General features: G+C 35.1%; 1 protein-coding gene across 9 annotated transcripts in view; it reads left to right on the top strand.

Moving 5' to 3' along the window:
• Positions 1-11,509, top strand: part of TRIM36 (tripartite motif containing 36) — a 55,031-nt gene extending 43,522 nt beyond the window's left edge. For 5 of the 9 annotated variants that reach the window (XM_009449495.4, XM_063810113.1, XM_063810114.1 and 2 more), the window contains 5 exon segments: positions 571-824; positions 1,063-1,187; positions 4,045-4,332; positions 7,282-7,579; positions 11,006-11,509. In XM_009449495.4, the coding sequence (XP_009447770.1) occupies positions 571-824; positions 1,063-1,187; positions 4,045-4,332; positions 7,282-7,579; positions 11,006-11,360 (1,320 nt within the window). In that variant the 3' untranslated portion in view covers positions 11,361-11,509. 9 annotated transcript variants of the gene reach the window in all.
• Positions 11,510-15,545: the final 4,036 nt, after the last annotated feature.

Raw genomic sequence — 15,545 nt, 5'->3', positions numbered from 1 at the left:
GGAGGTTACAGTGAGCCGAGATCGCGCCACTGCACTCCAGTCTGTGCGACAGAGCGAGACTCTGTCTCAAAAAAACAAAAACAACTTTTTAAAAAGTTGGAATAGCGTAGAAAGGGTGAAAACATTTCTGAATTTGAAATGAATTCAAAATTCTGGAATTGTGTTTTCCTGTTTTTGTTTAAATCAGTTCATTTCTCCTTCATATTCCTTTATATACCACTGAAAGATTGTTCTCTTATTTAATTGACTAAATTGTTTATTGCCAGACTTTGGAGATGAAAAGCTTAAGGAAGTATAATATTATAAAATTACAAAGTAAATCTGAATAAAAGTTGTCAATTGTTCTTTGCTAAGTGTATTTGATGCCAAAATACTGTTCTGAAAATTTCAGAGTTAGATAAAACTTTTTTTCTTTATAATATCTAGGTTGGTTTTATCAAATTTTGATAATGCTGTCATCACATAGATGAAATGTAATTATGTAGAACTTTGTGGAAAGCCATTTGGGTTTAGCAGAAGAGGCTATTCTTTGTTTTATCTTAGTGTAATGGAGATACTGTTTTTTCATAGTGTAATGGAGAGAGGGCTAGAGAAGAAGCAATTACACATTTTGAAAAGCTCTTTGAAGTTCTGGAAGAGAGGAAATCATCTGTTTTGAAAGCAATTGACTCCTCTAAGAAACTAAGATTAGACAAATTTCAGACTCAAATGGAAGAGTACCAGGGACTTCTAGAGAACAGTGGACTTGTGGGATATGCTCAAGAAGTGCTAAAGGAGACAGATCAGTCTTGCTTTGTGCAGACAGCAAAGCAGCTCCACCTCAGGTATTCTCTTTTACTTCTAACTTTAGAACCTATTGAGCAATGTTATTAAATGCTGCTGTGTATTCTCACTTTAGCTCTGAGTGGTCCATAATGCTGTGTTAATGTGAGGTACATCTTGCCTCATTCTTAACTTTAATTTTGAGTGAAGTGTGGGTTTTATTTTGTTAATCATGTTGCAGATATTTAGTCTGACTTGACTTCTTAAAGAAACATTTTTATATAAAATATCTGTCTGCAGAATACAGAAAGCCACAGAATCTTTGAAGAGCTTTAGACCTGCAGCTCAGACTTCTTTTGAAGACTATGTTGTTAATACCTCTAAACAAACAGAACTTCTTGGAGAATTATCCTTTTTCTCTACTGGTAAGTCTTAATGAAGGCAAAAACCTCATTCTTTTTGTCTGAATTTATATTGTGTGGAAGAAAACGCAAGTTCTCTTAAATTTGACATTATAAAGCAGCATCTCACTTGCCCAGGACTATCACAGCATCCTGAAATCATATCCTATTTATGTTTTTAAAACTATATTTTTATGCACAAAAACTATGTTCCATTAGTTTGTGTGTTTTTAAACATTGCATAAATAGCATTATGTTGTATGTATTTTTGTAAATTGCTTTTTAGAAAATTAACATAAATACTTGTAAATATATGAAATTTTGATTTAAAGCAATATTTTAACTGTTTACAGTATTTCATAAGTAAATAAATCATTTTCCTACTAAGAGACTTTTTTTTTCCATTTTTTTCCTCTTTTATGAGCAACGCTGTGTCGCACATCCTTGTCAGAATTTTTTGGGCAAGTGTATGTGAGTTTCTTGGACAGAAGCCTAGGAATGGAATCTGCAGGCTGTTTATATTGCTGTATTAGTTTGCTTGAGCTGCAGTGACAAAAGTACCATAGACTGAGTGACTCAAACAGATTCATTTTGTTACATTTCTGGAGCCTACAAGTCAGAGATCAAGGTGTTGGCAGGGTTGGTTTCTTCTGAACCTCTGTTCTTGGTTGATAAATGATAAATGGCTGTCTTCTCCTTGTGTCTTCACATGGTCCTCTGTTTGTGTGTGTGTGTGAGAGATCTAATCTCCTCTTTTTATAAGGACACCAGTCATATTGGAGTAGGGCCCATTCTAATGACCTGATTTTAATTTAATTTCCTCTTTAAAGACCCTATTTTAAAATACAGTCACATTCTGAGGTACGTACTGGGGGTTAGGACTTCAACATGTGAATTTCCAGTGGCGAGGGGTGGGGTCTAGGGGACTGGGGAAGGATGCAATTCAGTCCATAACACTTGCTTATGTTTTTATTTTGCTACTCCCTAGCAGGGAGGTCTTCCTTGCCTTTTTTTCTTCTTCTCACCTCATTCCTCTCCCTAAGATTTCTCTTCTAGTGATGGTGAACGCTAGAAAGATATATTTATAATATAATTACTTTATAGGTGCAGATTTGTAGATTTGTACATTAATACAAGGAAATTTGTCTTGTTAAAAGTTTAAAACTCTGAAGGATTACTGTGACCTCCTTTTCAAATCTATACCTGAATCTGATACTTACTTATTATGACCATCTTATTTTTTCAAATAGATATTTGTCATCGCTTAAAATGCTGATTGTATTTCATACACTATACTGTGTTTCCAAAATGTATGCTTGAATAGTATATATACAAATAGATATTTGCTTACTTGTGAGTCCTAGGTCCTCCCTCCCTGTGGATCCCAAAATGGTTGCTGGAAAGGTAAGGTTGAGGGTGGGTTATCCTGGGTTATACCATTGTATAGCAAGGAACCAATAAAACAGGTGGATGAGAATGGGATAGTAGTCACCTAGCTTCTGGCTGATGGATCTTCCCCTCATTTTTTGCTACATGCATTTTTTTTTTTTTAGTAAGCTATGTTTCAAAAAAAGAAAAAGAGTATGGGGTAGGCGACATACTATTTGTTAATCTGTAACTTTTTTTTTTAATTTTAAAATGTATTTTGAATAACTTTCCAGATCTCATTATGGCTGCATAACATTCAGTTGTATAAATGCAGCATACACAGACATGCTTATGCATTGGGGAATAAGGAGAGGAAAGAGACTTCTGCTTCTTATTCGTGTCCTTCTCTGTGATTTGTCATAAATGTGTGTGTGTAGCTTTTATAGCGTGTTGTTCTTAGCATATGATTCCAGCAGTTAAGCTTGGGAATTGGCTCTATAGAAAGGACTATGCATATGAATAAAGACCTAGAATCATTTTATTTTTAGTGAAAAACCAGAAACCTGTTTCCAAAACTAAACAGTTAAATGTTGATATATCCATGTAGGTAGTATACCATTGAGGGGGAAAATACTGGCGAGATCTATACAAAAAGGTTATAGTAATTACCTTTGAGTTAGTTAAAATCTTTTAATGTGTATTTTTCAGTTTCTGATTTCCTTATGAAAATATGTACCATGATTTTATTTAGAAAAATTAATTTGCTTTGCAACTCTACAGAATAAACTATGCAAAGAAATGATAAAATATTCATTGAGAGGCCGGGCATAGTGGCTCATGCCTGTTATCCCAGCACTTTGGGAGACCAAGGCAGGCAGATCATGAGGTCAGGAGATCGAGAACATCCTGGCTAACATGGTGAAACCCTGTTTCTACTAAAAATACAAAAAATTAGCCAGGTGTGGTAGCACGCACCTGTAATCCCAGCTACTTGGGAGGCTGAGGCGGGAGAATCACTTGAACCTGGGAGACAGAGGTTGGAGTGAGCTGAGATCATGCCACTGCACTCCAGCCTTGGCAACAGAGCAACACTCCATCTTAAAAAAAAAAATTCATTGAGAGTTTGATATTCTTACCAGACTTAGATTTTAAAATATTAAAATAATAGTTTGTTTAGGGGAGGACATAGGTAAAAAAACTTCAAGTCCTGGGCTGTTATTCAGTAGGTAGAAGGCATGTGGTTAAAAAAAATTTACTTGTGGCTTTGAGTCAGTTTTTGTCTTTTTTACTCTTCTTTCTCCTTTCAGTTACAAATATAGATATACCTTTTAAATATAAAAAATATTTAATATATTTAATTTTTGTGCTTTCTATATATAGTATTATAAATTTAGAAAAGTATTGGACAGTATAGAAATCATTAAATACTGTTCATATGTCATTTTATTGAGGAAAAACACTGTTTTTCAAATGTCAATATTTTAATGTTGTTTCTATTTCATAATTCTTTCAGGCATAGATGTGCCAGAGATCAATGAGGAACAGAGCAAAGTTTATAACAATGCCTTGATAAATTGGCACCATCCAGAAAAGGATAAAGCTGATAGCTATGTTCTTGAATATCGGAAAATCAATAGAGATGATGAAATGTCATGGAATGAGATAGAAGTGTGTGGAACAAGTAAAATAATTCAAGACTTGGAAAACAGTAGTACCTATGCTTTCAGAGTAAGAGCTTACAAGGGTTCAATCTGTAGTCCTTGCAGCAGAGAATTGATTCTTCATACTCCTCCAGCTCCAGGTATGGTGAATATCAGGAATAAAAAAAGCATAGAGTTGCAAGAGACCTTGATAAAATAAACTAGTCAGTATCTCCATGTAGACCTGCACTGAAACCAGCTCTTGTTTTTAAAAGACTCCAGAAAAGTAGCTTCTATCCCAGCTGGGCTTTAGAAATGAACTGAGTACTTGAATTTTTACCTTGTAGGCTGAGAACAGGATTAGGTTTTAACTGATGTCAGATAGGGAAAAACATGGAAGGAAGAAATTTGGGTGAGCAGAGCTAGTAAGTTGGGAGTTAAATAGCATAAATGCTACTTTAAAAGTTTTAAATATGTAATTCTGTATTTTTGGTTTATGGAAATCTCTAAAACATAATTTTTTAAATTTATTGGTCTAATATCCTAAAATATAATTTTGATTTAACCTAATTCTGATTTGTCTGGGTTTTTTTTTATCTAACTTGGCACTTCTCAGATAATAGGGATGGAAGCCATATATTAGAACCACATGAATAGCTTTTCCTCCCACGCTAAAAGCTCCTTATGCCCAGTCATCGCCCCCTCCCTTCCCAAGTTAAAAACCACTGATACTGCATATAGAGCGCCTAAAGATTTTTATAGAATGTGAATGACTTTAAAGGTTCGTTGATGTTCACTATGATGTCTCCATGAACAAGGGACATTTAGAACCAAAATTGTGCTCAGCCTGGTTAGCAGGAAAACATTTTCCCCTTTCAGTCACTGCCTCAGACATGCCTTTAATTGGATTTTAGGTCCACTGTCCCTTGCCTCTTTTTAGTGTCTTATGTACCCATATTTTCTTCACTCTCCCCTTTCTTCCTTTTTTCTTCAAAATAGAAAAGCACAATTTGTTTTTCATGCACATTGTAGCTTTTAAAAAATTGGAATACAAACATGTAAGATTGGCTAAAATTATATTTCTTAAATTTTAATCAAATCCAATAGAGAGTTTTGGGATGAATTTGTAGGTATTAAGTAAGTATTTTATGGTTTATGCTATTTCTGCTTCCTTTTCTAGTCTTTCTGCCTGAAAGTGGAAGAAAAACCTGGACATAACTGCTGTTTTCAGTCACATAGTGGAGGGGAAGGGAGGAGAGGAAGTGTTAACAGTTGTCTTCCTTTTTATGAGAGAAGATATGTGACTAGGGTGACCCTTTAAATTTATTTTGCAAACTGGGAGACTTTTGAGATTGAGAGCAAACACAAATAATCATGCCAGGAAAAGAGGCATTAGCAGGAAGAATGGTCAGCTCACATGTGGGTAATGGCTGTAGTTTGCTAGCAGCCTTTTTTTTTTTGGAGGTGGAGTCTGGCTCTGTCACCCAGGCTGGAGTACAGTGGCACCATCTCAGCTCACTAGCTCACTGCAACCTCTGTCTCCTGGGTTCAAGCAATTTTTCTGCCTCAGCTTCCTGAGTAGTAGCTGGGATTACAGATGCAGACCAGCATGCCTGGCTAATTTTTGTATTTTTAGTAGAGCCAGGTTTCACCATGTTGGCCAGGCTAGTGTCACACTCCTGACCTCAAGTGATCCACCCACCTCGGCCTCCCAAAGTGCTGGAATTATAGGCGTGAGCCACCAGGCCCAGCTGCTAGCAGCCTGTTTAAAATATATATATACACACACACACACACACACACACACACACATATATAGAGAGAGAGAGATGGGGTCTCACTATGTTGCCTTTGCTGGCCTCAAACTCCTGAACTCAAGTAATCCTCCTATCTCCCATGTAGCTAGGACTAAAGGTGTGCACTATGATGCCTGGGGGTCATTTTTTAAATTGTGGTGTAATAAAGATAAAATGTATTATCTTAACAGTTTTTAAGTATACAGCTCATTGGCATTAAGTACATTTACAGTATTGTTTAAATATCACCACTTTTACCTCCTTAACTTTCATTATTTTAAACTGAAACCCTGTACCCATTAAACAGTTACTCCTATTTCTCCTCTCCCCAGAGGCTGGTAACTTTGATTCTAATTTCTGTCTCTATGAATGTGCCTATTCTAGGTATCTCATATAACTGGAATAATGCAATATTTGTCCTTTTACATCTGGCTTATTTATCCATGTTGTAGCATGTATCGAAATTTATCCATACATGTTGTAGCATGTATCATACATGTTGTAGCATGTATCCAAATGTATGTATCCAAATTTATCCATGTTGTAGCATGTATCCAAATCTTTCCTTTTTAAGGCTGAATAATATTCCATTGTATGTATATACCACATTTTCTTTATTCATCTGTTGATGGACTTTCTGTTGTTTCCCCATTGGCTAGCAGCCAATGTTATGCTTAATATATTTGAGTTGATATAGACTTATGGGAGTGGTATCATCATTCTGCAGATGAATAAATTAAAGTTTGGATGAAACTCTAGTTGAATGCTGGAGCAGGATTCAAACCCAGGTCTGTCTCAACCCAAAAGCTGTGTTTTTGTTTTTGTTTTTTTACACTGTCCCATGTTTCTTATGTCTGCCATGTTGGTTGAAAAAGAAAAAGCTTTATTAAAATAGCTAAAATGACCCAAATTAACAAAACTTAAAATAAGAAAATATAGAACTATTTATGAAAATATACAACTCTTTATTATTTTTTATCTTTAATAAAGATAAAAGAACAAATTCAATAGTGTGAAATACCTGTGATAGATTTGCTATCTGTATTCCAAAGAGCTGTTTTTATAAATTTTCACATATATTTAAAATATTTTCATCTGCTTTATGAGATGTCTGAAGATTTTTAGGTAGAGAATATACTGGATAAGATATATTGCTAAGTTGGGTTTTGGTTTGTCATAGTTGTCCGGGGCAGTGTGACACCTCCTTCCTGCTTCCTGTCTCTCTTCAGTAATTTCTGTAAGAAAACCTATCAGATTTAACAAACTAGAGCAATGATAATTTTTAGCCTGATATTAATTGTAAGCTCCATTTAGTTTTCAGCTTCCTCTTTGATGAAAAATGTGGCTATAATAATGAACACCTCCTGCTGAACTTGAAGAGAGACCGTGTAGAGAGTAGAGCAGGATTTAATCTTCTGCTTGCTGCAGAACGCATCCAAGTGGGTTATTACACAAGCTTAGACTACATCATTGGAGATACTGGCATTACAAAAGGAAAACACTTCTGGGCCTTCCGTGTGGAACCGTATTCATACCTGGTAAAAGTGGGAGTTGCTTCTAGCGATAAACTACAAGAATGGCTCCGTTCTCCCCGGGATGCAGTTAGTCCAAGGTAGGTTTTCATATTGATCTAGAACTTGATAATTTTTTAAAAGTAAGCCTGAAAATAGATTTGGCTTTGTTACATTTGGAGTATACATTTCTTATTTCTTAGATTCTAGTATTTTGGCTGCGGCTTGATTGAGAAAAGGAGCTGGGTATTCTTGTAATCACACATTGAATAAGGAGAGTTAGCAGTTACTTTTTAATATCATGAGGAAATCCGTTTTGGATATCTCTTAATTGTGATATAGCTTCACAGTTTTAAATTTTGAAAGTCTTTAACATGTTACCTAAATTATGTCATAAAAATTACCCACATATATAATACAATGCGTCTGATTGTCATACTTCACAGTTAAGTTGTTCTTTTCTTATGGGACACAGTTTCTTTAAACTTTCCCATAAGTCCTTTTCAAAATTGGGTCATGGCAGACATATTTCCGCAGCAAAGACTTCCAGTTTTTTAAGAGATTGACTAATGAAGATTGTACAGTTCAGTTCTTTTAGATGGAATAAGGTCAACTAGCTTTGAAAAATAATTTTTGACCACTCATGTGAACAGTATCCCAGCTTAACAATCTGAATGATAGGAAAAGCTTTTTGCAGAAAGATAAAAAATTTATATAATGCTGAAAATTGTAACAGTAAAACATAGTGACATGTCCACTTGATAGAAAATTAGTATTAATGTTTAAAAAGTTCATAACATGAGAAATATTAGAAGTGGAGAAACCTAATAAACATTGTTGATGCAGTATTATCCAAAATATATAAAAAGCAACATAGGCATATTGAAAAAAATGGGGAACATGTTTCAAAATTTTATATAAGTTTTTTATTGTTTTATGATAAAGGTGAAAAAGCTTCATAATCTTTGTTTGCTTCTTACATCCATGATGAAATCCCAACCAGGAAATAGAGTTCTTAGGATGAGAATGAAACATGCTTTTTTCTCCTGCATTATTTTACAGTGCTCATATATTTCACTTAGCCTGGTAATCCTTGGTTTAGGGCATACATCTTATCTTTGTATTTTCTTTTCTTTTTTGAGACAGAGTTTTGCTCTTGTTGACCAGGCTGGAGTGCAGTGGCGCGATCTTGGCTCACCGCAACCTCTGCCTCCCGGGTTCAAGCGATTCTTCTGCCTCAGCCTCCCAAATAGCTGGGATTGTAGGCATGCACCACCACACCCGGCTAATTTTTTTTTAGTAGAGATGGGGTTTCTCCATGTTGGTCAGGCTGGTCTCGAATTCCCGACCTCAGGTGATCCACCTGCCTCAGCCTCCCAAAGTGCTGGGATTACAGGCGTGAGCCACTGCACCTGGCCTGTAGTTTCTTATACATTTATGTATTAGCTTAGCAACAGGAATATGTTCTGAGAAATATATTGCAAGGCAATTTCATTGTTGCGAGAACATCATAGAGTGTTCTTACACAAACTTAGATGGAATAGTCTCCTACACCCTTAGGGTATGTGGAACAGTCTTTGGTCCTAGAATACAAACCTGTACAGCATGTACTGTAATACTGTAGGCAATTTTAATGCAACAGTAAGTATTTGTGTATCTAAACATAGAAAAGGTACAATAAAAATAAGTTATAAAAGATAAAAAATTGTATACTTGTATAGGGTACTTACCATGAATGGAGCTTGCAGGACTGGAAGTTCTCTGGGTGCATCCATGAGTGAATTTGAAGGCCTAGGACATTGCTGCACACTACTGTAAGCTTTATAAACACACTATACCCTTAGGCTGCACTAAATTTATTTAAATGTATTCTTCTTTAAGAAATTAACCTTAGCTTTATCAACTTTCAATTTTTAAAAAAACTTTTTAACTCTCTTGTAGGAACACTTAGCTTAAAACACAAACACATTGTACATCTATATACATTGTTTTTTTTTTTTTTTGAGATGGAGTTTCGCTCTTGTTGCCCAGGCTGGAGTACAATGGCATGATCTCGGCTCACTACAACCTCCACCTCCTGGGTTCAAGCAATTCTCCTGCCTCAGCCTCCCGACTAGCTGGGATTACAGGCATGCGCCACCACGCCCAGCTAATTTTGTATTTTTAGTAGAGATGAAATTTCCCCATGTTGGTCAGGCTGGTCCCGACCTCAGGTGATCCGCCCTCCTCAGCCTCCCAAAGTGCTGGGATTACAGACGTGAGCTACCACTCCTGGCACCCCCCCCAATTTTTTTTATAGCCTTGTTCTACAAGTTTTTTTTTTTAATTTTTTAAATTTTTAACATTTTAAGCATTTTTGTTAAAAATGAAGACACAAACATAATAGCCTATCCAGGGTCAACATCATCAATATCATCGTCTTCCACTTCCACGTCTTGTCCCACTGGAAGGTCTTCTGGGGCAGTAACATGCATGGAGCTGTCATTTCCTAGGATAACAGTGCCGTGCCGCCTTCTGGAAAACCTCCTTAAAGGGCCTGCCTGAGACTGTTTTACAGTTAACATTTTTTTTAAATAAGTAGAAGGAGTAAGTCTACAATAACAATAAAAGCATTGTATAATAAATACATGAGCCAGTAACAGTCACTTATTAAATATTACATAATGTACATAATTGTATGTGTTACACTTTTATGTAACAACTTTAAGCACTGTTTACACCAGTATCACCACAAACATGTAATGGGTTACACTACAGCCTTACAGTGGCTACCACGTCACTAAGCTATAGGAATGAATGAATGAATGAATGAATTTATTTATTTAAGACAGGGTCTCACTCTGTTGCTGGGACTGCAGTGCAGTGGCGCTATCTCGGTCCACTGCAACTTCTGCTTCCTGGGTTCAAGTGATTCTTATGCCTCAGCCTCCCAAGTAGCTGAGACTACAAGCGTACACCACCATGCCTGGCTAATTTTTGGATTTTTAGTAGAGATAGGGTTTTGTCATGTTGGCCAGGTTGGTCTGGAACTCCTGGCCTCAAGTGGTCCTCCTGCCTTGGCCTCCCAGAGTGCTGGGATTACAGGCATGAGCCACTGCGCCCAACTGAAATATTTTAGTTTCATTATAATCTTACGGGACCACTGTGGTATATGAGGTCTGTTGTTCACTGAAATGTTATGTGGTACATGATTGTACATGATTGTGTGCTATAAAAATTTAACATTTGACCAGTTATCACTGCCCGCTCCCTCACTTTTTGGAAGGCTAAAATTATCAAGGATTTTCTAGGGTTTCACTTGTGTATATAACTAAAGCAGTGTTTAATGACAGGGAATTTGGGGCTGAGTCTGTGGTGTAATTCTAAATTGCAATGTGTCATTTTTATGTTTTTGATTTTGTTTTAATAGAAAGCTTTTGATGTAAAAATTATTTTAACTTTACATCAATGTATATTATCCTGTGAAAATGTTTTGAAGATACTTAGATCTATGGTTGAAGATACAGATACTTTGTATTATGTTTCAGATATGAGCAAGACAGTGGGCATGACAGTGGAAGTGAGGATGCCTGTTTTGATTCTTCACAACCATTTACCTTAGTTACTATAGGCATGAAGAAATTTTTTATACCCAAGTCACCTACTTCTTCTAATGAACCTGAAAATAGAGTTCTCCCTATGCCAACAAGTATTGGGATTTTCCTTGACTATGATAAAGGCAAAGTAAATTTCTATGATATGGATCAGATGAAATGCCTTTATGAGCGCCAAGTGGACTGTTCACATACACTGTATCCAGCATTTGCATTAATGGGCAGTGGAGGAATTCAGCTTGAAGAACCCATCACAGCAAAATACCTGGAATACCAAGAGGACATGTAGTTGAAACATCTGATGTGACTCAGGATAAAAACTAAACAAAGCAATGCCTTAGCATTAACCTTCGTAACTAATTACATATCGCTGAGTGTTCTGTCACCCCACTTGTGTTTGAGTATGATTCTTCTTGAAATACAGAAAATCTAAACAGCCTTGTGTCTTCATGTCATTGTTCTGCCTTTCACAAATGATGAAAGTGAAGATGTTCTTTCCAAGTTAATACTGAAGTGGTTAACTTTGCAACTGGACTGTCTTTTACTTTATGTACAGGATATCTAATTTATTTCTGTCAGCTGGTGTTGCTGACACTTTCCTTATGGTGGGGGGGATACAAAAGTATTTATTATGATTCTCTTGTGTTTGATTTTTCATTTTTATATCCTGTTTATGTCCTAAGAGAAGATATTTTTTAAATGCCTTATGGGTAGGAATTAGTACTAAGCAATGTGTCTTGCATTTGTTTTCAATAGGAAAACAAAGTTCTAGATAGGTTAAAAGAAAAACACCATAAAAGTGGTAGTATATTTAAGTGGAAAATTATGTATTTTAAAGTGTGTAACTATTAAAAATATATTGCCTGGAAAAGGAATACTACTGTTTTGTTTTGTTAAGACCACAAACTGTATTGTTAAGGACATTTTAAGAGTCTGCTTAGCCATAACACTCATTTAACAGCATGGGTAGTAAGCATGGTTTCTTGCAGAAAACACAAAGTTCTCAGCTAACACATTAAACTTCTCACTTTATATACTTTTTTTCAGAGAAATTTATCTTCAGTTTTTCTTATTCTGTGAAAATATTTGTTCTTATATCAAAGAATTATTTTTCAGATATATTGGTAAAGATGGACTGATATTAAAGTCATATTTATTCTTTTACCCCCTTACTGTGTTTTGTGATTTTCATTTTTGGCCCAATTATTACATATCAGGTTTTCCTGATTTATATTTACATGTTTGAAAAGTTCATTATATATTTTAGTAGCGTTACATATATTATAAATTTTTGTAACATTTAAATGTTCACTTATGTGGCATTTTCTGTTTCTCATTGGTAATAAGCATTTCTAATATAAGCCAGTAAAAATACAAATTTAATTACTTAGAAATGATAACTAAGATCACAATGACTGTGTACCCTTTAAAATATCTTTTAATTTGAGGAATTACATTCTATCTAAATTGTATGTCTGTTTTTGAAAGGTGTTGCTTTGAAGTAGGTGGTTTTTATTTAAAGTGCGTATTTTTTTGAGGTTAAAATATTCAGAAACTACTTTTATGCATTGTAGCAGTAATCATTTATGGAATGCTTTTGACATGTTTTAACAGGGTAACCAAAACTTTTAGGCCTGTTTTTTTTGGTTGTCCTTGTTATATTTTTAATGGAAATCTGTTACTCAGGCTGGTAGCATTAAATTAGCTTTTTACCCTCAACTCAAGTAGCAAATATCATGGAGAACTTCAGTGTTTAGCAGGCTGTTAATTTCCCATCTATGAATAGCACTTTATGATGTAGGCTAAACTAAGCAAATAATGCAGCATTATGTGGATCATTATGCAGTAAAGCTGCTAAAGTCACATTTGTGGTTGATACTCAAGCCTTGTACAAGCACATATCATGTAGACATTTTTAAATATGAAGCTTTAACAGGAATAGGATAGCCGTTTCAAACCTTGTACAATTGTAAATAAATTGTTTAGCTGTGTTTCTTTCATTTTAAATAAAAAATTAAAAAGAATTCATGTGTAATTATTCAGATCTGCATTCCAGGAATTTTTAGTATGTTTACATGAAAAGTTGAAACAAACTGATTATGAAAAGATGATTAGCTGTACATATTAACTCAGAGCTATAGTTTTATATGAAATCATTTTGAACATTTATTTATTATCTTAATTTCTGTGAAAGTGATTATTAGAGAAGCTTAACATAAAACTTCAATTGTTTCATATATTAAATTTTTTAAATATAAAACAATATAAAATTTAATTTTTTTATTACATAAGCTAATAATAATAGTGCAAGTTTGTTCTTTTATCTCCAAAGGAAAAATATGGTAAAAGTTATATCTTGATTAAGGATCTGAGGGTCAACATTTTAATACCAAAATGCTGTGTTTATAATTAATATATTCAAAATATACTCATCTTTAAACCAAATGGTATATACTATAAGACATCAGAAAGTATCTACTAAATAGTACAATATAGTAACCACCTTGTAACACTGTACTTAATATAGCCCAATTTTATAAAATACTGTAAATAGTTTTACCGTCTAAGCAATTCTAGATTTTATTTTTCCCTTTGTGCAGCAAATCAGAATGCATGATTATAGAATGCTAAAAGCTCTTGGAGATACTTTGCCAGGCATCTTTGAGGAGAAATTTTAGAGAATCAACGACACTTGATTAAGCATTTATGAACCATAAGTTTTTCTTCTGCTCTCCTGTGGAAAAAAAACAAACATAAAATAAAACAACAAACCATATTGGCAATTGCATATGTTTATAAACATTCCATTATTTTTTTTTCTGTTTTAATTATCTTTTAAGATGAAATAATCTGTCCATAGGCTAGAGCAGCAAGTTTATGCAAGAGAATATGAAAACATCCTTCCTTCTAGTAGAATATGTATCCATAGTGCATGATGTCCACTGAAGTTTGTAATATTTTTACATGCAATGTTACTATTGCAATTATTAACAACCTATAATGTTTTGCACATAGTAGGCTTTCAAATGCTGTTAGGATTCAACATGGGACATAAAGCCTAAGAATGGAACCAGATTCCCTAGGGTTTCAGTATTTGAGTTCTAGATGATTAGAAGACTGCCCTGGTGTAATCTATGTGTTTTGGAATTTTTTTATGGTGATGAACAAAGTAAACATTTGACCTGGAAATCACTGGAAATATTTGAACCAAACAAAAGAGTAATAAAAAGTAAACCTATCCTTAACTTTAAAACCAAACATGGGTTCTTCTGGTTGATGGGTGTATAGTTGAGAAAGCATTTTTCTCCAGAACTATTCAGTTTCACTGACAGGGAAGTCTTTTTTGGCACAATAACCAATTATTGAATTATTTTATTATACTTTAAGTTCTAGGGTACATACGCACAACACGCAGGTTTGTTACATATGTTACATATGTTGGTGTGCTGCACCCGTTAACTCATCATTTACGTTATGTATATCTCCTAATGCTATCCCTCTCCCCTCCCCCACACCCCACAACAGGCCCCGGTATGTGATGTTCCCCACCCTGTGTCCAAGTGTTCTCATTGTGCATTTCCCACCTATGAGTGAGAACATGTGTTGTTTGGTTTTCTGTCCTTGCGATAGTTTGCTCAGAATGATGGATTCCAGCTTCATCCATGTCCCTACAAAGACATGAACTCATCCTTTTTTTATGGCTGCATAGTATTCCATGGTGTATATGTGCCACATTTTCTTTATCCAGTCTATCATTGATGGACATTTGGGTTGGTTCCCAGTCCTTGCTATTGTGAATAGTGCCGCAATAAACATACGTGTGCATGTGTCTTTATAGTAGCATGATTTATAATCCTTTGGGTTTATGCCCAGTAATGGGATGGCTGGGTCAAATGGTATTTCTGGTTCTAGATCCTTGAGGAATTGCCACACTGTCTTCCACAGTGGTTGAACTAGTTTACACTCCCACCAACAGTGTAAAAGTGTTCCTGTTTCTCCACATCCTCTCCAGCACCTGTTGTTTCCTGACTTTTTAATGATCGCCATTCTAACTGGTGTGGGATGGTATCTCATTGTGGTTTTGATTTGCATTTCTCTGATGGCGAGTGATGATGAGCATTTTTTCATGTGTCTGTTGGCCGCATAAATGTCTTCTTTTGAGAAGTGTCTGTTCATATCCTTTGCCCACTTTTTGATGGGGTTGTTTGATTTTTTCTTGTAAATTTGTTTAAGTTCTTTGTAGATTCTGGATATTAACCCTTTGTCAGGTGGGTAGATTGTAAAAATTTTCTCCCATTCTGTAGGTTGCCTGTTCACTCTGATGGTAGTTTCTTTTGCTGTGCAGAAGCTCTTTAGTTTACTTAGATCCCATTAGTCAATTTTGGCTTTTGTTGCCATTGCTTTTGGTGTTTAAGTCATGAAGTCCTTACCCATGCCTACGTTCTGAATGGTATTGCCTAGGTTTTCTTCTAGG

Source organism: Pan troglodytes, chromosome 4 (assembly GCF_028858775.2).
Source record: "Pan troglodytes isolate AG18354 chromosome 4, NHGRI_mPanTro3-v2.0_pri, whole genome shotgun sequence".
NCBI classification, from domain to species: domain Eukaryota; kingdom Metazoa; phylum Chordata; class Mammalia; order Primates; family Hominidae; genus Pan; species Pan troglodytes.
Note: the sequence above shows the minus strand (reverse complement) of the source record. Positions and strands in the feature narration are given on the sequence as shown.